Below are 25,133 nucleotides of genomic sequence, written 5' to 3'. Positions count from 1 at the left end.
TGTTGTTGTTACTAGGGAGGGATCTAGTGGTTGTTGACATACACCATAAATACTGCAGCACTTCCTGAAGTGTTTCTAATCCAATACAAGACATTATGATATTCAGCCTAGAAGTATGTCGGAACTGTAGTGTAACATGAGTTTATGAATAACTTCACAGATTTTATTTCAAGAGGACAACACATCATAGCCATGGTACATTTCACATTTTCCTAAGAGGCAAGTATATTTTTATATTCCTGTTGTTGTTCATTATGTTGATAGTGGAAAGGTAAATGGTTCATACACATGAAGTAATATAGACAGATGGCCTAATGATGTCTATAACATGTTTTTTAATACTTCATTGAGATTGCTCTGCATTCATGTGTCATACCACATCCAGCTGTAGATGTTGTCAGACAGTGTACAAATTAATCAATTGGCAGTTAATGTTACTATTTTCTTGCTCGCTTAGTGTGACTTACAGTATACCTACAGAGATTTGAATTGAATATCTCAGGAGTCACAGAATGTTTTTTAATGAGATAGGGGGATACCTAGTCAGTTGTACAACTGAATGCATTCAACTGAAATGTGTCTTCTGCATTTAACCCAACCCCTCTGAATCAGAGAGGTGCAAATGGCTGCCTTAATCAACATCAACAGTGCCAGAACGACAGATTTTACCTTGTCAGCTCTGGGATTCAATCCAGCAACCGCCCAATGCACTAACCACACACCTGCAGTTCATAGCTATATCTGTATTGCTTAATGTTAATATTGTCTGCAATTGGTTAATTGAGACCAGTTAGCCTGTTGAATTGAGAATAGCTTTATAGCTATATTAATTAACAAAAAATGTGTGTATATATATATATATACACACACCTGTATACATATTTCTTAATCATATATTTTGCTATTTAGAGGATATTGTTTTGAAGAAACTTTTATTGAGATCATTTGATCATTTTGGTGACAGGTGCAAAGCAAGGTCCAAGTCAAGCAGAGTAAACTTATAGATATTTCTGGTTACAGCCAGTCCTATTTTACAGATACTATAACAATTAAAGGTGCAATATGCAGAAATCGCACCGCCATTTCCTGGTTGCTAAAATTCCATTAGTTTGCCTAATTTCAGTTTATGTGACAAAACAAGCAATGTATAGTGTAGATATTCAATTGCTTCCGGCGCCGACAGAGATGGCCGCCTCGCTTCGCGTTCCTAGGAAACTATGCAGTTTTTGTTTTTTTTACGTGTTATTTCTTACATTAGTACCCCAGGTCATCTTAGGTTTCATTACATACAGTCGAGAAGAACTACTGAATATAAGATCAGCGTCAACTCACCATCAGTACGACCAAGAATATGTTTTTCGCGACGCGGATCCTGTGTTCTGCCTTACAAACAGGACAACGGAGCGGATCCCATGCAGCGACCCAAAAAAACGACTCCGAAAAAGAGGGAAACGAGGCGGTCTTCTGGTCAGACTCCGGAGACGGGCACACCGTGCACCACTCCCTAGCATTCTTCTTGCCAATGTCCAGTCTCTTGACAACAAGGTTGATGAAATCCGAGCAAGGGTAGCATTCCAGAGGGACATCAGAGACTGTAACGTTCTTTGCTTCACGGAAACGTGGCTCACTGGAGAGACGCTATCCGAGGCGGTGCAGCCAACGGGTTTCTCCACGCATCGCGCAGACAGAAACAAACATCTTTCTGGTAAGAAGAGGGGCGGGGGCGTATGCCTTATGGCTAACGTGACATGGTGTGATGAAAGAAACATACAGGAACTCAAATCCTTCTGTTCACCTGATTTAGAATTCCTCACAATCAAATGTAGACCGCATTATCTACCAAGAGAATTCTCTTCGATTATAATCACAGCCGTATATATCCCCCCCCAAGCAGACACATCGATGGCTCTGAATTAACTTTATTTGACTCTTTGCAAACTGGAAACCATTTATCCGGAGGCTGCATTCATTGTAGCTGGGGATTTTAACAAGGCTAATCTGAAAACAAGACTCCCTACATTTTATCAGCATATCGATTGTGCAACCAGGGGTGGAAAGACCTTGGATCATTGTTACTCTAACTTCCGCGACGCATATAAGGCCCTGCCCCGCCCCCCTTTCGGAAAAGCTGACCACGACTCCATTTTGTTGATCCCTGCCTACAGACAGAAACTAAAACAAGAGGCTCCCACGCTGAGGTCTGTCCAACGCTGGTCCGACCAAGCTGACTCCACACTCCAAGACTGCTTCCATCACGCGGACTGGGACATGTTTTGTATTGCGTCAGACAACAACATTGACGAATACGCTGATTCGGTGTGCGAGTTCATTAGAACGTGCGTTGAAGATGTCGTTCCCATAGCAACGATTAAAACATTCCCTAACCAGAAACCGTGGATTGATGGCAGCATTCGCGTGAAACTGAAAGCGCGAACCACTGCTTTTAATCAGGGCAAGGTGTCTGGTAACATGACCGAATACAAACAGTGCAGTGCTATTCCCTCCGCAAGGCTATCAAACAAGCTAAGCGTCAGTACAGAGACAAAGTAGAATCTCAATTCAACGGCTCAGACACAAGAGGCATGTGGCAGGGTCTACAGTCAATCACGGACTACAGGAAGAAATCCAGCCCAGTCACGGACCAGGATGTCCTGCTCCCAGGCAGACTAAATAACTTTTTTGCCCGCTTTGAGGACAATACAGTGCCACTGACACGGCCTGCAATGAAAACATGCGGTCTCTCCTTCACTGCAGCCGAGGTGAGTAAGACATTTAAACGTGTTAACCCTCGCAAGGCTGCAGGCCCAGACGGCATCCCCAGCCGCGCCCTCAGAGCATGCGCAGACCAGCTGGCCGGTGTGTTTACGGACATATTCAATCAATCCCTATACCAGTCTGCTGTTCCCACATGCTTCAAGAGGGCCACCATTGTTCCTGTTCCCAAGAAAGCTAAGGTAACTGAGCTAAACGACTACCGCCCCGTAGCACTCACTTCCGTCATCATGAAGTGCTTTGAGAGACTAGTCAAGGACCATATCACCTCCACCGTACCTGACACCCTAGACCCACTCCAATTTGCTTACCGCCCAAATAGGTCCACAGACGATGCAATCTCAACCACACTGCACACTGCCCTAACCCATCTGGACAAGAGGAATACCTATGTGAGAATGCTGTTCATTGACTACAGCTCGGCATTCAACACCATAGTACCCTCCAAGCTCGTCATCAAGCTCGAGACCCTGGGTCTCGACCCCGCCCTGTGCAACTGGGTACTGGACTTCCTGACGGGCCGCCCCCAGGTGGTGAGGGTAGGAAACAACATCTCCTCCCTGCTGATCCTCAACACTGGGGCCCCACAAGGGTGCGTTCTGAGCCCTCTCCTGTACTCCCTGTTCACCCACGACTGCGTGGCCACGCACGCCTCCAACTCAATCATCAAGTTTGCGGACGACACAACAGTGGTAGGCTTGATTACCAACAACGACGAGACGGCCTACAGGGAGGAGGTGAGGGCCCTCGGAGTGTGGTGTCAGGAAAATAACCTCACACTCAACGTCAACAAAACTAAGGAGATGATTGTGGACTTCAGGAAGCAGCAGAGGTAACACCCCCCTATCCACATCGATGGAACAGTAGTGGAGAGGGTAGCAAGTTTTAAGTTCCTCGGCATACACATCACAGACAAACTGAATTGGTCCACTCACACAGACAGCATTGTGAAGAAGGCGCAGCAGCGCCTCTTCAACCTCAGGAGGCTGAAGAAATTCGGCTTGTCACCAAAAGCACTCACAAACTTCTACAGATGCACAATCGAGAGCATCCTGGCGGGCTGTATCACCGCCTGGTACGGCAACTGCTCCGCCCTCAACCGTAAGGCTCTCCAGAGGGTAGTGAGGTCTGCACAACGCATCACCGGGGGCAAACTACCTGCCCTCCAGGACACCTACACCACCCGATGTCACAGGAAGGCCATAAAGATCATCAAGGACATCAACCACCCGAGCCACTGCCTGTTCACCCCACTATCATCCAGAAGGCGAGGTCAGTACAGGTGCATCAAAGCTGGGACCGAGAGACTGAAAAACAGCTTCTATCTCAAGGCCATCAGACTGTTAAACAGCCACCACTAACATTGAGTGGCTGCTGCCAACACACTGACACTGACTCAACTCCAGCCACTTTAATAATGGGAATTGATGGGAAATGATGTAAATATATCACTAGCCACTTTAAACAATGCTACCTTATATAATGTTACTTACCCTACATTATTCATCTCATATGCATACGTATATACTGTACTCTATATCATCGACTGTATCCTTATGTAATACATGTATCACTAGCCACTTTAACTATGCCACTTTGTTTACATTCTCATCTCATATGTATATACTGTACTCGATACCATCTACTGTATCTTGCCTATGCTGCTCTGTACCATCACTCATTCATATATCCTTATGTACATATTCTTTATCCCCTTACACTGTGTACAAGACAGTAGTTTTGGAATTGTTAGCTAGATTACTTGTTATTACTACATTGTCGGAACTAGAAGCACAAGCATTTCGCTACACTCGCATTAACATCTGCTAACCATGTGTATGTGACAAATAAAATTTGATTTGATTTGATTTAGAGAATCATTCTACCATCTAAACCGCTGTGAAAAGTATTTTCAATAACCAAAAATATTGTATTTTCAGCTGTTTGAAGCTGGTGTGCAAAACCGAAAGTAAAAGATCCAAAACTAAACTAAAGAAAGGGAAGCATATAAATACTGCACAATAGAACAGATCTACCACTTCTTAGACTTGCTTTCAATGAGAATGACTGATCTATAAATAGCGAACATAGGACAGATCTACCGCTTCTTAGACTTGCACTTTGGCAAAGGTTAAAGGCTACAAAACATAGTACACACTGCTCATAACCGATTTTTGTTTTGGAAACAGAAAACTAAGGTCAAAAGTTTAATCTATGCGAAAATTAGCAGAATGTCGGCCGAGTTTCAGCTTGCTCCATCTTATCCTACTTGCGGTCACTGGTGGGGAGTGGAAGCCCCCACCGTATGCTTCAGATCTTTACCTCTTGTGACACATTTGAGTTTCCCCTTTTATCTGTTGGGAAACAGCTATGGAAACTCCAACTTTATTTGCTATAATGTGCCTCTATGAAAGTAATATAAAGCTAAAGGCACTATTACCTTCTGTTTGCATGATAATTAAATGTGCAGCTAGTGTTAGCCGAGTTACATGGACCAGTAGAAGGAATGTTGCTGGTTCACACTTCAAAGCAATTTTCTAAGCATTTTCACTATTTTTTGGATCACACTACTCAAATTGCTGTGATTAATTATTAATGTACTTATTACAAGAAAGGTTAAGACATAACTAAACTATCTCTTTAGTAAAAGCTTAGATATGCATGATATCAAGGACTGAAGTGTCACACAACCATTTGCCTCTATCAATAATCAATAATGGACTAAATGAATATTGTCACGCCCTGACCCTGTTTATTCTCTATATTTTGGTTAGGTCAGGGCGTGATTAGGGTGGGTACTCTAGTTTTTGTATATCTATGTTTTCTTTTTCTTTGTTGGCCTAGTATGGTTCCAAATCAGAGGCAGCCGTCTATCGTTGTCTCTGATTGGGGATCAGACGTAGGCAGCCCTTTTTCCCACCTTCTGTTGTGGGATCTTGTCTTTGTTTGGTTGCATGTGTTTTGCACGACAAAGCTTTTCGTTCGTTGTAAATGTTTTTGTTTTTTTGCTGGTTCACATTTTAAATAAATATGATGAACCCAAATCACGCTGCGCCTTGGTCTCCTTCCAACAACGGACGTTACAAATATTGATATATGTGCAAAAACCTGTCATGCTTTGTCTTTTAATTTCAGAGAAAACCTGGGATCACGCTATGACTACGAAAGAGAGAATTCAGCGCCAGTTCCCTGGCACGTTCATGGAACTCTGCGAAACTTGCTTGCATCACAGACCACAGCAGTTCTCCTGTAAGGACATCAACTTGAAGTGCAATTCCAGACACAGGCATGTTTGGAAGGCAACTCTAGTTCTTTATGACAAGAAAAATACACGGTTGTATGAGGAAGTCAGGCCGCTGCCCATCCTGCCCCACTTGAACATCAGCTCATGGCTGTACTGTAAGTATGTTGTGAATGGTGAGCCATGCTTGCATGGCGCCCATCGATGCTGGTTTGCACACAGTGAGGTAGAGATGACCGTGTGGAAAGCTGAGAGCCAGGAGGGGTTTGTTCGGGCTGAGCTGCTTCAGGCTGTACAGAAACATCAGCCGGTGGTGGCAGCAGCTTCTCGGTCTCTGCCCCAGCATTATTGCAAAGCCTGCGATCTATGGTTTCCATCATGGGGAGATTTCCAGAACCACCTCAACACGTTCAATCACATCAAAAGGACCAACGAGTATAACAATGAGACAACAACTGAGTGGAAGTATCGAGACCCACCTCAAACCAACCAAGCCTACAAATTGTGTGAAAGGTACATTACACCCAGTCAGTATCACACAACACATACATTGAGTATACCAAACATTAGGAACACCTCCCCACCCGCCCCTTTTTTGCCCTCAGAACAGCCTCAATTCGTCGGGGCATGGACTCTACAAGGTGTCAAAAGCGTTCCACAGGGATGCTGGCCCATGTTGACTCCAGTGCTCCCCACAGTACTGTAACCCTTATTTCTTGTTGTAGGTATTTAACCATATCTCAATCGGAGGACTTGTGGGTTCAGCAGAACTTTTTTTAACATGGGTTATAACAGAAAAATATTGCTTGTAGTTTAATTTCTCCTGGACCAAGACATATAGCCAAGCAGTCTCCTTCCCCCTCTCTCAAAATTCACAGGTGCTCCTATGAATACCATTGCTTTCACAATAAAAGTCTCCAGGGTACAAAATAACAGTGCCTCAATACATTTAGGTGAAATAAAAGTCATAACACCTTTGGGTGGTGGACCATTCTTGATACAGACAGGAAACTGTTAAGCGTGAGAAACCCAGCAGGGATTCAGTTCTTGACACAAACCGGTGCACCTGGCACCTACTACCATACCCCGTTCAAAGGCACTTAAATATTTATCTTGCCCATTTACCGTCTGAATGGCATACATACACAATCTCTCTCTCAATTATTTCAAGGCTTAAACATCCTTCTTTACCCTGTCTCCTCCCCTTCATCTACACTGTTTAAAGCTGATTTAACCTCTCTGGTACAAGTGGGACGGTAGCGTCCCACCTCGACAACAGCGAGTGAAATTGCAGGGCGCCAAATTCAAAAGAACAGAAATCCCATAATTAAAATTCCTCAAACATACAAGTATTATACACCATTTTAAAGATAAACTTCTTGTAAATCCAACCACAGTGTCTGTTTTCAAAAAGGCGTTACTGCAAAAGCACACCATGCGATTATGTTAGGTCAGCACCTAGTCACAGAAAACCATACAGCCATTTTCCAGCCAAGGAGAGGGCTCACAAAAGTCAGAATTAATCACTAACCTTTGATGATCTTCATCAGATGGCACTCATAGGACTTCATGTTACACAATACATGTATGTTTTGTTCGATAAAGTTCACATTTATGTCCAAATACCTCCTTTTTGTTCACATGTTTAGTCCAGTAATCAAAATGCACAAGGCGCGACCACAAAGTCTAGACGAAAAGTCAAAAAAGTTATATTACAGTTTGTAGAAACATGTCAAACAATGTATAGAATCAATCTTTAGGATGTTTTTTTTATCATAAATCTGAAATAATATTTCAACCTTTGTCTTTAGAAATGAAAAAGAACGGAGCTTGCGCTCAAGGCCGCGCGCGTGACTAAACTAATGGCTTTCAGCCAGACCCCTGATTCAAACAGCTCTTATTTGCTCCCCCTTCATAGTATAAGCCTGAAACAAAGTTCTAAAGACTGTTGACATCTAGTGGAAGCCTTGGGAAGTGCAATATGAACCCATGGTCACTATATATTGGATATAAAATCACATGAAAAAGATTTCTCACTTCCTTGTTGGAGTTTTCTCAGGTTTTTGCCTGCCAAATGAGTTCTGTTATACTCACAGACATCATTCAAACAGTTTTAAAAAGTTCAGAGTGTTTTCTATCCAAATCTACTAATAATATGCATATCCTAGCCTCTGGGCCTGAGTAGCAGGCAGTTTACTCTGGGCACGCTTTTCATCCGGACGTGAAAATACTGCCCCCTACACCAAATAAGTTTTAACAAGGGACATCAATAAGGGATCATAACTTTGACATTGATTCACCTGGTCAGTCTATGTCATGGAAAGAGCAGGTATTCCTAATGTTTTGTATACTAAGTGTATATTCCACAGTAGGCCTATATAGCAAACAAATTAGTAAGTAGACAGCACACTGAAAATAAGACAATGCCGTTTTTCAACACAATATACACTAAGTCTCCTCTGACTAGATCACAGCCCAGCATAACCGTGCCAGTGATAAAATGAGTCTGATCCTATTCTTCAGACACTTATAGTTGGATATCTAATGTGATTCATATTTCTAAAACATTAAATGTAATGTAATTTATCCATAGGAGGGCCTCTACATGTGAGCTTGGGAGCAACTGTGTTGATGCTCACTCAGCGGAAGAACTACAGGAGTGGCGCACAAGAGACAAGACTGATCGGAAGACAGTTATTGCTGCTGAAGAGCAGGGTTTACTTTCATACCAGGGCAATCTACTGAGAGAGTACAAGGATATAATTAAAAAGGCTGATATTGTAAGGCCATTTCTATTAAATATATATATATATATTTACACTACCGTTCAAAAAATTTCCTTGTTTTTCAAAGAAAAATAAATAAAAATCCATTAAAAAAAACATCAAATTGATCAGAAATACAGTGTAGACATTGTTAATGTTGTAAATTACTATTGTAGCTGGACTATTGTAGCTGATTTTTAATGGAATATCTACATAGGCAGACATAGGCCCATTATCAGCAACCATCACTCCTGTGTTCCAATGGCACGTTGTGTTAGCTAATCCAAGTTTATCATTTTAAAAGTCTAATTGATCATTAGAAAACCCTTTTGCAATTATGTTAGCACAGCTGAAAACTTTTGTGCTGATTAAAGAGGCAATACAACTGGCCTTCTTTAGACTAGTTGAGTATCAGGAGCATCAGCATTTGTGAGTTCGATTACAGGCTCGAAACTCTTTAGTCTATTCTCGTTCTGAGAAATGAAGACTATTCCATGCGATAAATTACCAAGAAATTGAAGATCTCGTAGAACGCTATGTACTACTCCCTTCACAGAACAGCGCAAACGGCCTCTAACCAGAATAGAAAGGAGTGGGAGGCCCCGGTGCACAACTGAGCAAGATGACAAGTACATTAGAGTGTCTAATTTGAGAAACAGATGCCTCACAAGTTCTCAACTGGCAGCTTCATTAAATTGTACCCGCAAAACACCAATCTCAACGTCAACAGTGAAGAGGCGACTCATGACATGCCATTGGAACACAGGAGTGATGGTTGCTGATAATGGACCTATGTACGCCTATGTAGATATTCCATTATAAATCAGCTGTTTCCAGCTACAATAGTAATTTATAACATTAACAATGTCTACACTGTATTTCTGATACATTTTATGTTATTTTAATGGAGAAAAAAGGTGCTTTTCTTTGAAAAACAAGGACATTTCAAATTGACTCAACTTTTGAACGGTAGTGTACATTGTTCTGATTATGATTTATGTGTATTTTATTTCTTTGTTTATTCGGTTTTTGTTCATCCGACACTGTGATTGGTTTATACAAAGGGGTGACAACGCATTGAAGTGGGGAAGGACACAACTTGAGTGAAGTCATGATTTTTTCCTTTAACAACTGAACAGTTGTAATACAAATCATAGGAACGTTATTAGAATCTTATCAACCTACCACATTCAATAAATGATCAGCTTGCAGGCACCTGGCCCGCCACAAAGAGCCGCTAGAGCGCGATGAGCCAAGGAAAGCCCCCTCTGCCAAACCCTCCCCTAACCCAGATGGCGCTGGGCTAATTGTGTGCCACCCTATGGGGCTCCCGGTCATGGCCAGCTATGACACAGTCTTGAATCGAACCCAAGGCTGTAGTGGCGCCTCAGCACTGGACCACTAGACTGCTTCGCCTTGGAATGACCCCGGAGTCATTCCAGGTCAACTGATTTGAAGCATGGAACGGATTTGGTCCAACAGAAGTTGATTTTTAAGCAAATTACATTGATACAATAATTACATCAACACTGTATAAAATATTGCAAGCTTTTTAACACAAACTGAAACATTCTGTGCCATTGTGATTATACCTTCCATTTTCAGATGTCTGAGGCAGTGTCTGGTGTCAATATCAGCTGTGACAAGGACATGATGATTTCAGGTCAAAGAGAAAATGTGCCGCTGACATGGAAGTTCAGAATACAGTCGGAGGTAAGGCTAACATACCATTATTAACTTGTTGTACTTCAAAGAGTACTCCATGCAAAGTCGCCACTCAGTGCTACAGTACAACTACAGTTATTCTGCAATTACTGCGTCCAAAATACCACAGTTGACTGCATTTACTGCACTTTTACTGCATCTAGGTTGCTCAGTGTTGTCATCGTCGTAGTTGCATTGCATCGCAAGAGATAGAAATCCATCCTATTTCACAGAAATGACTGTATGCAATGTCCAGTCAGCAGGAAAAGGTTTACATGACTCGTCGTATCGTTCTGATCGGAACTCTGACCCAGTTGTCATGTCAACACAACTGTCAGTGCTGCTGTAAACCCTGACCAAAGATACATGGCAAAAAAATTATAGACACCATGGCTAGTCATGGTTCATGTACATAGTCTGGCAGTCAATACATTTAATTTGAAAAGTGAACCCAGACCTTTCTCTGTCCAGTTTTAACTGACATTGTTCAACATCAACTGCACTAGCTAGCAAGCTTAGCTCGTCGGTCGCTTGATTAACTAGCTAGCTTGTGAAAACATGATTGGCAATTAGGCAACATTTTGGCTATCTAACTAAATTGTACAGCCAGCATTTTGTCTATATTGATGGTGTTACAATTATCAAATGTTTGGATAAACAAATCATTTATGATACCATGATGTGATGTTGCATGCAATTTCCATTGCATTTGAATTGCTTCGTGTAGCTGCAAAGTTGCTTGAGATGATGTCACTTGCAACTTCCATCTGCAACAGGAATTGTGTCCAAATTGCTTAACTCACAATATTGTAGTAGTGGCACCTAATGAATTGTGTCCAATGCTTTTTTACAGAAACTACTTGCACATGTATCACTACTGAAACAGGAACCTGGAGCCTCTTTCTCCCTGGATGAAAACAGTCCTGAGCCCTGCACTTACTCCACGGGTGAATCGTTCTGTAACTCAGACATGACCTATGACATCACCGTGTCCTTCAAGTCCAACAACCCGGGTCTTTACGAACAGTGGTTGGTGTTCGACTTTGACACAAGGCCAGTGCTCTTGCAGAAACTCAAAGTTAATGTTGGAAAAGAGCCTTCCATTCAGCTAGTGGTGCCACCAGAGGACGACATCCATCCATCTTTAAATCAAGAACGCTGGCATCAGGGGAACAGGGACATCATCCCATATATGGAGAAGACAAAGGCACAGGAAAAGCTGCTTACGGAATACGAGCCTCAGATTTGTACGCCATATAAACCACTTGATGACCGCAACATGCCCATAAATCACCAGAACTACAAAGAGAGAATGCACAGCTTCCTGTACACAGAGGAGCAGGCAGAAGATCAGGTGGTTTCAAGGTAATGAGAGCAATTATAGTATTTATTGAGTACTATATAGTGAAACATTTACAATGGTAAATATACATGAGTTAAAATGGCAATCAACCTACTACAGTAACTCTCTCCACATTCTAATACCTTTTTAGACTCAACGTTCAAACAACCATCACTTTGTCGGTCACCCTAGAGGCCACTGTAGACGACCCTCAGTTTGGGATGAAGATAGCTCCTCTGGGGGAACTATTCTGTGCTGTCTCAGTTCCTTATAATCTCACCCCAGACACCCCAGAGGGTTTGATGCTGAGACGAAGCATCCAATCAGCTCTCATAGCACCAGTATCTTCAGATAATCAAAGTCACAAGGTCTACGAAGCCATCATCCTCAAAGACGCCACAAGTAAGAATAAAATGCACTTGAAGCTGTCTGAAAGATGCTGCTCTGACCTGAAACTCCAAAACAATGAAACATGTGAAATGGAAGTTCAGTTCCAGCTGAATTGTCTGAGGTTTTGTGAGATGCACAAAGCCATAGATCTCCTTCCAGACACAGAGAGAGTGTTACCAGACTTCAGGAACTGCATTGTCCCTGTGAGCAAAACACAGAAAAATTACAACCTCAATGCAAAGCAGCAAGCAGCTATGGAATTTATCATTGGAGACACTGATGGAGCAGGAAGTGTGTCACCACTCCTCATTTATGGACCGTTTGGAACTGGGAAAACCCTTACTCTAGCTACGGCAGCTAAAGAGCTGGTACGGCAGCCTCACAATAGAGTACTGATCTGCACCCTTACAAACAGGTAGGAGATGATTTGATGTAAGTCACTCTTGATAAGACCTTGTGCTAAATTACTCAAATATAAATGTAATGTAAGTATAATATTGGTTATTCAATGGGTTGAATATACACTATGTGGCCTCCAAATGTTCAATATGTTTATAATCATAACAAGTATTTGTAATTAGAGCCTGTAATAAATAGTACAGTAGAAGTTATGAAAAGTAATAGTATTTTGTATAGTTGGAACATGGTATCCTTATTAAAACCTGGTGAATTATTATTGTTGCTACAAAAGTACATAGCAGGTGAAACCATAGAAGACATTACACTCATTATTTTCTTCAGTTCTGCAGATTTGTATGTGAAAGGTCATTTCCATGAGTCTGTCAACTCTGGAGATCTTGAAATCAAACCTCTTAGAATAAAGGCAGAGGAATCATCGGTACAATCTACTGATGTGATCACCTTACAGTACTGTCATCGTTCCAAAAACGGACAATTCTTCTCCCTACCTGACAAAGATACAGTCGACTCCTGTAGGGTGGTCATAACAACCACCTCAATGGCAAGGCACTTACATGACCTGAAGCTCCCTGGCGGCTACTTCACCCACATCCTGATTGACGAAGCGTCCCAGATGCTTGAATGTGAAGCTCTGATGGCCCTTGGTCTGGCTGGGCCAGTAACTCGAGTGGTTCTAGCTGGAGATCACATGCAGATGGGACCAAAGCTCTTTTCAGTGGACGATGACCAACGCTCCAATCACACCTTGCTGAACCGTCTGTTCCACTACTATCAAGCCCAAGAGAGTAGTGCAGCTTTGAAAAGCAGAATCATTTTCAACGAGAACTATCGCTCCACCAAAGAGATAGTAGAATTCGTGTCCATTAACTTCTATGTTGGCAAGTCTGATGCCATCAAGGCTGTAGGTAATGTCCCAGCTCATCCGAACTGCCACCCCCTGAGGTTCCACCATATCAGAGGAGAATCTCACTTGGACAACACATCCATGTCGTGGTTTAATCGTAAAGAGGTTGCATCCGTGGTTGAAGTAGTGCAAAATCTGCTCAGAGATTGGCCACCTGCATGGGGAAATCAGGATCAAAGCTCAATTTGTGTCCTGTCTGAAGGATGCCAGGTAAATTGTCCTTTGAACATACCACCATTTTTATAATGTATATCTTGAGCAAATGATAAACTATCAACAATATTGTATTTGAAGCCTTACATGTCGTAATTTTATTGGTTGATAGGTTTCACTGATCAGGAAAGAGCTTCGGAAAAAAAGACATGGCCAAGTGACTGTGGAAAATATAGCCAATGTTCAAGGTATATTTTTGACTGTAATTTTGACTTTCATATAATCTTTTCCTTGAACATAATAATGGGTTGTATACTTTAAAAACATTGACATATTTTCATTTCTTAACAGGCAAACAGTTCAGGGCAATAGTATTGACAGCCGTTCAAACCCGTGACAGCCTTCTTTCCTCTGACTCACTTTGTCACGAGTTTTTCAACGATGCTCGCGTACTGAACACGGTCATGACTAGGGCTCAATCCCAGGTTGTTGTGGTTGGAGATGCTGCTGCTCTCTGCTACTTTGGGAAAAGCTCAAGGATATGGAAAGCCTACATAGACCACTGCATCAGCAAAAACAGTGCAGATCCACAAACCCTTACTGAAGATTACTTGAAACAAGAAGTAAGAGAGATTTCAAGATTTTTCAAAGGGGACGAGGAGGACAACAGTGATAGTGAGTCATCCATATCTGAGATACCCGACATAGATGACCCAATACTGAGGGAGCTTCTTGACGAGGGTAAAGATGTACGAGTCACTGTAACAGCTGACGGCCTGTTGGGTATCACCCAGGGGGAGCCAATTGTCAACCCATTAAATGGACTTGAGATGAACACAAGCCAAGACAGCTCCCCTTTGTACCTTCAGGCATTGATAAACAGAGACCCGAGTATCTACAAACACTGTCACTTGAGTTTGGAGAGGTTTGACTCAGGCTACGCCATACCTCTTGAAGAGCCCTCCCTCCGCATTTCTATCAAAGGTAGAAAGAATATTGGTCGTTCTTTTCCTGGAGATCAGGTTGTTGTAGAGATCTTGGACAATGAGTGTCATCCCCCAAATGGGAAAGTGCTAGATGTGGTGAAGGTTGAAAATGCCTCCTTAGTGTTTGTCTGTACCATTGATAACTATGACAACCAGGTGATGACACCCATCAACAACTGCATCTCCAAAATTTACACCCCAGTTTGGAGGGACAAGCCAAACTACATTGCCGTGCGAAAACTGGAGGATCTGAGAGTTGAAAAATTTGTGAAGATAAATGAGGAATCCAAAAGAAACAATCTCTTTGTTGTCAAAGTCTTGAAGTGGCGAGAGCAATTTCGATACCCTTTAGGAGTTGTCGTAAAAGTCCTTCCCAAAGTGGCCTCTTTAGATAGTGGACTAGAAGTATTGGACATAGAGTATCAACTGACAAGGGCCACTTCTGTTGAGAATGACCAGGAAATTCTCAAGGAACTGAACACAGATACGCAAAAACGAAGGTGTTATCAAGAATTCATAACATTTACAATTGACCCAGCACATTCCAAGGATCTTGATGATGCCATCAGTGTAAGAGATTTAGGTCAACACTACGAGATTGGAGTTCACATTGCTGATGTTGCAAGCCGTGTGACCAAGGGCAGCCTATTGGACAAAGATGCACAACAGAATGGAAGTGCTTTTTATCCCCCTGGAAAGGAGCCTGTTTATATGTTCCCACTTTGTCTGAGCACCGAGCATTTCAGTCTACTCCCTGGATGTGAACGAAATGCCATATCACTGATGGTGCAAATTGACAAGAAAACAGACCGCATCAAGACAAGTAAGTTTAGCCTATCTAAAATAAAGTCTGATAGAAAGTTGTCATATGAGGAAGCTGAAAACATCATCCAAAACTCTGATGATAATGGCCAACGATATGACACTTTAGAGGGCTGCCTCGCCAAAGCATGTCACTTTTCTGAGGTTCACAGAAAGGACAGGAAACAGGAAGACTGGCACTATAAGTCCCCTGATGATGATGTAATCGTTGGTAGAAGACGGTCTCATAAGATGGTGGAAGAGCTCATGGTTATGTTTAACCACGCTGTCACTGAACTGTTGCTCAAAGATGCAAAGACAGTCAGCTGCACCCCAGTCAGATGCCAAGACAAGCCAAACACAGAGAAGCTTTGTCAACTAAAAGATAAATACAGTTCTCTGATTCCCCTGTCCATTCATTTCTGCCACTGCATTGATCAGATTGGTAACGTTGATGATAACCAGAGGGATGCGGTTTCTAAACCTTACCCAGGTGTGTCCAATCAGATGCTTGCAACGAGAACAGAGAATAAAGACCATCATGGTCAAGTTGTCCAGCCATCTGAGACATTCTCTCTATTAACATCCATTGTGAGGAGTCTTGAGTCAGCATTTCAAGACAAGGATATCCCTAGAATTGTGGACCTGATAGCAACTGATGACATTCATCCCCAGCTACTGCCTTTAATCATTGAACTCAAGAAGACGATCCATAGAGCATATGTTCTACGCTCTAACTCAACATACCTATCTAGAGTTGGCCACTATGACCTTCAGCTTGAAAGCTACACTTGGGCTTCCTCGCCCATTCGTCGGTACGTGGACGTTATTGTTCAGAGGCTCCTGCACTCAGTTCTTGAAAATAAAGCAGTCAGGTACACTTCTCTGGAAATTGACCAGTCGTGTCTGAGTTTTTCGAGAAAATCTGAAAAGCAAAAAATGTATGAGAGGAAAGCACGTTGCTTGAGTTTTGCATCGCAGCTGAACAATCAAAGTGCCCAGAAGATAGCCTTTGTCATTGATGCCTCCTCAGCTGGAAACAGTTTAAGAGTGTATTTTCCATTTAATCGATCCTCCATGCCAGAAAATATCCTTATCATGTATAGGGATCTGCAGTTGACAGACCAACCAGAGTTCAATGAACATGACAACCATGTGGTTCTGAAATGGAAGAGAAGAGTATACTCCTTCACAAATGAGAACATCCACGCTGAACTGCAACAACAGTCACCTCATCCATTTGTGACATCAGTGCCAACAGACTTGTGGAAAGGGATGCTGTCAGCTCTGAAGGAGGAGAACTTGGACATCGTGTTCCAATCCCTACAGACCATCAGCTCAAGTGTCAAGGATAACCAACAGGTCTGCTCAGGTCTGCTCCAATATACACCAACGGCCAGAACCAATCCAAATCCAGGTCATTACATTGAATTGCCATTGAGGGTAAAGTCTGGTGAAACACTGGAGGTGCAACTGGGCACTGACACACAACGGGGATTATTAGTACCTGTGGTTCAGATGCTGGTTGTACGTAAAAAGTTTGAGATTTGCTTGGAGCACTCAAAAGACCCAACTCTGTGTTTCTCCAAGTATGCATTCCATTCATCGAAGAAAACATACACCACTTACCAGGAGTATCAGAAGATATGGAAACCATTGTGTGAGATGGAGTCAGCCTCCAACGCTGTAACAGAAAATGACAGCATTGTCCTTGAAGATGTGCCTTTGACATGGAAACAGATACAGAAGGAGAGTCAACTCGGTGGATTCTTCCAGTTGTCACTTGAGAAGATGAAACAGTGGGCCATTGAGTATGGTCTCAAACACAGCTTTCTGTGTATCCGCATGAGGTACCAAAATCGAGTGGATTTGCCAAACAATGGCGCTGATGATGATCAGCATGTGGACCTCAGCAATATCCCATCTCTCATTTGGGTTGCTCATGGAATAACCACTGGGGTCACTGATGAGGATGAGGCTAAAAACCTCTCCTATGTCCAGATTGACTTCCGGATTAATCACATGTGCATGGCCAAGATTCCAGACAGGGTCTTCGGGAAAGATACAAGATTCACAGTAGAATTAATTCCAAAGCTGTTACCTGATGTGTAAGTATTTGGACTATTTAATATTCAAATACAAATGTGTTTTTTAGAGTCGAAAGAAGATAAAATGTGAAATTTAATGAATTAATGATTCTGTGTTATTTTCAGGCGTAAAGAGGCTGCCGTCGACAACCTCACTCAGGCTAATGAACTTGTGAAGAACATTGCTCTTGGCAAGAGGACAAACTCTGGTAAATACACCTACAGTGCCTTGCAAAAGTATTCATCCCCCTTGGTGTTTTTCCAATTTTGTTGTATTACAACCTGTAATTGAAATGGATTTTTATTTGGATTTCATGTAATGGACATACACAAAATAGTCCAAATTGGTGAAGTGAAATTAAAAGTATAATTCGTTTAAAAAAAAATAAAAAAAATAAAAAACAGATAAGTGGTGTGTGCATATGTAGTCACCCCCTTTGCTATACATGTCTTGGAATGGCCTAGTCAAAGCACAGACCTCAATCCAATTGAGAATCTGTGGTATGACTTAAAGATTGCTGTACACCAGCGGAACCCATCCAACTTGAAAGAGCTGGAGCAGTTTTGCCTTGAAGAATGGGCAAAAATCCCAGTGGCTAGATGTGCCAAGCTTATAGAGACATACCCCAAGAGACTTGCAGCTGTAATTGCTGCAAAAGAAGGCTCTACAAAGTATTGCCTTTGGGGGGGGGGGGTGAATAGTTATGTACGCTCAAGTTTTCCGTTTTTTGGGGGGTCTAATTTCTTGTTGTGGTATATAGGTATATATATATATATAGGTATGTAGTGGTATATGTTGTGTAAATCAAATGATACAAACCCTCCAAAAATCTATTTTTAATTCCAGGTTGTAAGACAACAAAATAGGAAAAATGCCAAGGGGGTGAATACTTTCACAAGCCACTGTAACACATTTTATTTCAGAACACAACACTAGACAAGCCACCATCTACAGTATACCAGCAAATTAGATTTAAGCGCAAATTCAATTTCCGTTGAATTTTTACACATTTTACTTTTAACTTTGACAAATAGATTCATGGTAAATTCATGTCTCATGTCTGTTAATAAGGTAATAAGTGAGGTTGTGAGGATGTTATGTGGTAATATTTTACACAGCACCTGTAACTAAAGAGCTGAGACCTGCCAGGTTTGAGATCAAACTTCCTTCCTCCAAGTTTCCTGATCTGAATATTAGTCAAACCAAAGCTATTAAAGAGGCCCTCGACAACCGATTCACTCTCATTCAGGGGCCACCAGGTAAGCACTTTGATGTTTTACAAAGCCTATATTACCTTTCTCCTCATGTAGTTCAGTTAGAATCTTAATACATTCTAATCCTTTTCTTAGGCACTGGGAAGACGGTGGTTGGAGTCCACCTTGTTTATTGGTTCTTTCTGCAAAACCAAAAAGACCCAAACCACCTAAGGCCTAAAGCTGCTGGGGGGTCTTCAAAGAGGAGGTGCATTCTATATTGCGGACCCTCTAATAAATCGGTGGACGTTGTAGCTGGTAAGAATTTACCCCCCTTCTCCTTATCCTTAGATGATGTTAGGTATGCCTGCATCTGCTATTTCAATGTGGGCCTGTGTCGCTGTCTCTTTTTATGAGGTCCCATTGAGTCAGATACATCTGCAGTCAGATTGCCATACCACTGTCACAGCACCAGTACTAAGCTTTGGCAGGTGCTTACCGGAACTGACTACCGGCACCTCAAATTGTTTTGAGTTTTGAGTTTTGAGTTTTGAGAAGTAGAGGAGTTCCTGCACCTAAATATAAACAGTACTGACACCCAAAATGAGTAACGGCATCCATTTCAGTATAAGTCAAGCACTGCATAGCATTAAAACTTGTCTCATCATATTTGTCAAAGGTCAACTTCTGAAACTCCGGAAGGTGTTGAAGCCACTTCGTGTTTACAGTGAGCAGATGGAGATGTTGGAGTTTCCCTACCCTGGCAGCAACCTGAAGCTATCACGCAGGTCAATCAGGGAGGAGAGACCCAAGAGAGAGCTCAGGTCAGCTAACTTTTATCTAAGTGCAGAGAAAGAACTGTCAGTGTTTATTTTGGTTGTGCCAAGGAAGTGGGACTATAATGAAATTTGAGGCTTTATATTTGCATCGCGCAACTATTTGTTTTATTACTGATCATTACTTGGAATAAACAGTTATGACATGAAGTCAGCATATGCATGTGTAAAGTATGGTTTGCTTTTTTTAAATTGTTTTCAGTTCCATCACATTGCATCATCTTATTCGGATGGCTGAGAACCCATTCTCCAATGAAATTCGAAATTTTGATGCAAGAATTAAAAGGGGAGAGGAACTCACAGACATGGAGATTGAGAGGTAACTTACTTTCATGTAAATAAATAACCACATAGGATTTTATTTGAAGAGAAAATGTTTACCTAATTAATGTATAATTATGAAATACATTTTATGATTTTTCTATCAATTTGGTGTTTTATTTTCCCATATACCTTTTAACTTTAAGCTACAAAGACCTCCTAAGTCAAGCTCGGAATCATGAGTTGATGAGGCATGATGTCATTCTCTGCACTTGTACTGCGGCGTCAAATCCCAACTTCTACAAACTGGACTTGAAACAGATTATCATTGATGAGTGTGCCATGGCAACTGAGCCTGAAGCCTTCATCCCCCTTGTGACACATAAACCTGAACAGGTAATTGATAATCAATTGCTAATTCGTTTCTCAATTTGCAAGCAGGGAAAGGTTATATATAACCTATTTTATGATTATGTATTCTCCTTTCAGATTGTTTTACTCGGCGATCACAAGCAATTGCAGCCCATCACGCACAGTGATCTTTCAGCAAGGTTGGGCATGAGGAAATCTCTGTTTGAGCGTTACATGGAAAAGGCGTTGATGCTTGATACGCAGTACAGAATGGTATGAAGCATGGATTGGTTTGGGAAATATTTCCATGTTCTATTGTAGAAGTTGTGTGGTTTGATTCTTCTCTAACATTCCACATCTGATTAGAAACTTGCACAAACATTCTCTATTGTCTTTGTCATCATTTGCATTTTGTTCGTATAGAACTAGGGAAGCACTCACTGCAATTTTGTCTTTTCAGCAAGAGCGCATTTGTGAGTTTCCTTCAAAGGAGTTCTACAACGGTATTCTCAAGACTGGAGCAACTCGGAAAGACAGTGTCCTGCTCGCTCAGTCTCATCATCTGACGCCCATCCTTTTTGGACACGTTTACGGAAAAGAGATCAGTCTTGTGGTCTCCACCGAACGGGGGAATGAAAACTCAAAGGCCAACTCGGCAGAGGCTGAGGAATCGGTGAGCAACCACCACCAAGCAATGTTTGGAAACACTGTCAATGCATAATTCCGTGGTAACAGTGAAACATAAACATTTTGTTCGTCAGGTTCGCATCGCCTCTCTGTTAATCAAGCGTGCTGGGGTGGCGGCTAGCGACATAGCTATTCTGACACCATACAATGCCCAGGTAGCCAAGGTGAACGAAACCCTGGAAATGAACCATATCCAGAACGTCAACGTGAATACCATCACAAAGAGTCAAGGTACAGTTATTTTGTCCATGAGGCACAAAGTTACAGTATAAAAAAAATACACTATATGGAAGGGAAGGAAAACTGAACTCCAGCTGAGTGTTTATACTTTTTTTTCTACAGGAAGTGAATGGCGTTATGTCATCTTGTCTACTGTGCGCTCTTGTCCCAAGTCGGAAATTGAAACAGAGCCAACCAAAGCATGGCTCACCAAGAAGCTTGGTTTTGTCACGGACCCAAACCAAGTCAATGTGGGCATCACTCGGGCTCAGGAGGGACTGTGCATTATTGGTAAGAAACTGTTCCAGGTGGTATTATATGGCCAATGTCTCTCTGCTCATCTTGTTGACTCATATCAGGCACCTCTGTAGCACACAAAGAGACAATATCCCAGACAGATTTAGCCTAGTCGTGTACTAAAAAGCATTTTAATGAATAAACTCTATTGAACATGCTATTCGGGACTAGCTTTGATCTGTTGCCAGGAAACCGGCCCTTAGAGTCTAAATTAAGGAAATAGTGTGCACTGAAAATGTTAAATGTGCAACCAAAGCATGTTAAATGTGCAACCAGAGCATGTTAAATGTGCAACCAGAGGGAAAAAAAACTCTAGACCACCTTTACTCCACACACAGACGCGTACAAAGCTCTCCCTCGCCCTCCATTTGGCAAATCTGACCATAATTCAATGCTCCTGATTCCTGCTTACAAGGAAACATTTAAGTAGGACGCACCTGTGACTCGGTCTATATAAAACTGGTCAGATGAAGCAGATGATAAACTACAGCACTGTTTTGCTATCATAGACTGGAATATGTTACGGGATTCTTCCGATGGCATTGAGGAGGGAGTACACCACATCAGTCACTGGCTTTACCAACAAGTGCATCGATGACGTTGTCCCTACAGTGACTGTACGTACATACCCCAACCAGAAGCCATGGATTACTGGCAGCATCCGCACTGAGCTAAAGGTTTGAACTGCAGCTTTCAAGGAGCGGGACTCTAACCCAGAAGCGTATAAGAAATCCCTATATGCCCTCCGATGAGCCATCAAACAGGCAAAGCGTAAATACAGGACTAAGATCGAGTCGTACTACACCGGCTCTAATGCTCGTCGGATGTGGCAGGGCTTGCAAACCATTACAGACTACAAAGGGAAGCACAGCTGAGAGCTGCCCAGTGACCTGAGCCTACCAGACAAGTTAAACAACTTCTATGCTCGCTTCGAGGCAAATAACACTGAAACATGCATGAGAGCACCAGCTGTACCGGAAGACTGTGTGATCACGCTCTCCGCAGCCGATGTGAGTAAGACCTATAGACAGGTTGGGCTGACCAACTAGCAAGTGTCTTCACTGACAATTTCAACCTCTCCCTGTCTGAGTCTGTAATATCAACATGTTTTAAGTAGACCACCATAGTGCCTGTGCCCAAGAACACTAAGGTAACCTGCCTAAAGGACAACCGACCCGTAGCACTCACGTCTGTAGCAATGAAGTGCTTTGAAAGGCTGGCCATTGCTCACATCAACACCATCATCCCAGAAACCCTAGACCCACTCCAATTTGCATACCGCCACAACAGATCCACAGATGATGCAGTCTCTATTGCACTCCACACTGCCCTTTCCCACATGGACAAAAGGAACACCTATGTAAGAATGCTATTCATTGACTACAGCTCAGTGTTCAACACCATAGTGCCCTCAAAGCTCATCAATATGCTAACATCCCTGGGACTAAACTCCTCCCTCTGCAACTGGATCCTGGACTTCCTGACGGGCCGCCCCCAGTTGGTAAGGGTAGGTAACAAAACATCCGCCACGCTGATCATCAACACAGGGGCCGCTCAGGGGTGCGTGCTCAGTCCCCTCCTGTACTCCCTGTTCACTCATGACTGCACGACACCAACACCATCATTAAATTTGCTGATGACACAACAGTGGTAGGCCTGATCACCGACAACAATGAGACAGCCTATAGGGAGGAGGTCATAGGGAGGAGACCTGGCCGTGTGGTGCCAGGACCGCAACCTCTCCCCAACGTGATCAAGACAAAGGAGATGATTGTGGACTACAGGAAAAAGAGGACCGAGCACACCCCCATTCTCATCGACGGGGCTGTAGTGGAGCAGGTTGAGCGCTTCAAGTTCCTTGGTGTCCACATCACCAACAAACTAACATGGTCCAAGCACACCAAGACAGTCGGGAAGTGGGCACGACAAAACCTCCCCCTCAGGACACTGAAAAGATTTGTCATGGGTCCTCAGATCCTTAGGTTTCTACAGCTGCACCATCGAGAGCCATCCAGTACCTCTATACCAGGCGGTGTCAGAGGAAGGCCCTAAAAATAGTCAAAGACTCCAGCCACCCTAGTCATAGACTGCTCTCTCTGCTACCGCACGGCAAGTGATACCGGAGCGCCAAGTCTAGGTCCAAGAGGCTTCTAAACAGCTTCTACCCCCAAGCCATAAGACTCCTGAACATCTAGTCAAATGGTTACCCAGACCATTTGCATTGCCCCCCCCCCCCCCCCCCATTCTGTTTTTGTCTTTGCATTGTCACTTTAATAACTCTATCTACAAGTACATATTACCTCAATTACCTCGACACCGGTGCCCCTGCACATTGACTCTGTACCGGTACCCCCTGTATATAGCCTCGCTATTGTTATTTTATTGCTGCTCTTTAATTATTTGTTACCTTTATCTCTTTTTGGGGGGTATTTTCTTAAAACTGCATTGTTGGTTAAGGGCTTGTAAATAAGCATTTCACGGCGCATGTGACAAATTAAATTGGATTTGAAGTGAATTAACAATCTTCCCATGTCTATTGTTAGATTCTCATTCTGTTACATTGTTTTGTACACTTGAATTGAGAAGACTGTAGAACGGGACAAATGTGTTTTATTTTCTAATTCCTCATTCCTTACTGGCAGTGCTTTCACATGCAAATTGGCGGTTTAAATTTGCTCTTCGTTTCCTTTTAGGAAACCAAGAGTTGCTGAGGTGCAGCTCACTGTGGAAGAGTCTGCTGGTTCATTACCAGCAATGTGGCTGTGTGGTGGATCCTGCTAAGGACATTCAAGTTCAAAACCCACACGTCAAAACCAAATCAAAGGACAAAAGAGCCTCAAAGTTTCAAAACAGAAAATGAAAATGCTAGAGATTCTGCAGTACCCATAATTGACTGCTGGGGATCATTTAGAAAATTGAGATATGCATTGCTATGGTGCCGCTTGAAATCTTGATCTTTAACGCTTCTGAGAAACTGAAGACTTTTGCACTACTGATGAGAGCTAATGAATTTTTTACAAATGAACATAATATGTACTGTTACACATACAATGTTATTGTAATGATATTTCAGAACTATGTATAAAAGAAAAGCAACAATCATTGCACTGGTAATACAATACATTTAATATATATTTCTACATGTTTGTTGCTAACCTTGACATTTTACACATTTTTTATTCGCTTTTTAAGTGTCAGACGTGCTTTATACTCAGTCAGATGTTTTGTATGTTTTAGAATGGTTGTGAAATGTTTTAATCATTGTATATTAAACTAGCCATACTATGTATTTACTGTATATGTCACTTCATTATTTACTACTAGAATGAGATAAGACCTCAGCACACTATATTTTCACCATATCACCCTGATCCATTATTCATAAGTATACTGCATGTGTGGATGGGAGTGAATGGGAGTTCAACTGTAACCTCACTGACACTCAATTTGATAGAGGCAATGATTCAACTACAGTGATGTCGATCTTGTAGGGATAGTTGAAGATATATATATATATATAAATACATTCCTCTATCACACATTTGATTTGTAGTAGTTAAAGTCATGCCATGATTAATTTAATAATACACAAAGTTATACATTTTATTGCAATACTAATTACCAATACCATGTACTGTCTGGGTCAACCAACAAGAGCCAAGGCAAGTACAAAATCATGTACAATTTCTTATCTGTTAACTATCCCTTTAAGACTGTAGCCTA

At 42.2% G+C, this 25,133-nt stretch overlaps 1 protein-coding gene across 2 annotated transcripts; it reads left to right on the top strand.

Moving 5' to 3' along the window:
- Nucleotides 1-24,699, top strand: LOC139413839 (helicase with zinc finger 2a). 2 transcript variants are annotated; one of them, XM_071161631.1, is made up of 20 exons: nt 1-219; nt 5,908-6,526; nt 8,607-8,793; nt 10,384-10,491; nt 11,336-11,847; nt 11,976-12,629; nt 12,956-13,748; nt 13,864-13,939; nt 14,043-17,586; nt 17,692-17,774; nt 18,685-18,825; nt 18,916-19,077; nt 19,439-19,583; nt 19,798-19,914; nt 20,063-20,252; nt 20,346-20,480; nt 20,668-20,880; nt 20,969-21,125; nt 21,237-21,404; nt 24,104-24,699. In XM_071161631.1, the coding sequence occupies exons 2-20, from the start codon at nt 5,928-5,930 to the stop codon at nt 24,268-24,270; spliced, it is 8,151 nt and encodes a 2,716-aa protein (XP_071017732.1). In that variant the 5' UTR covers nt 1-219; nt 5,908-5,927; the 3' UTR covers nt 24,271-24,699. The 2 variants fall into 2 exon arrangements, with proteins under 2 accessions (XP_071017732.1, XP_071017733.1); XM_071161632.1 differs by lacking the exons at nt 1-219; nt 8,607-8,793 and having other exon boundaries at nt 6,335-6,526.
- The last annotated feature ends 434 nt before the right edge of the window (nt 24,700-25,133 follow it).

The sequence above is a fragment of the Oncorhynchus clarkii genome, chromosome 7 (genome assembly GCF_045791955.1).
Source record: "Oncorhynchus clarkii lewisi isolate Uvic-CL-2024 chromosome 7, UVic_Ocla_1.0, whole genome shotgun sequence".
In the NCBI taxonomy this organism is placed as follows: Eukaryota; Metazoa; Chordata; class Actinopteri; order Salmoniformes; family Salmonidae; genus Oncorhynchus; species Oncorhynchus clarkii.
The sequence above is the reverse complement of the archived record's forward strand: the minus strand, read 5'-3'. Positions and strand labels throughout refer to the sequence as shown.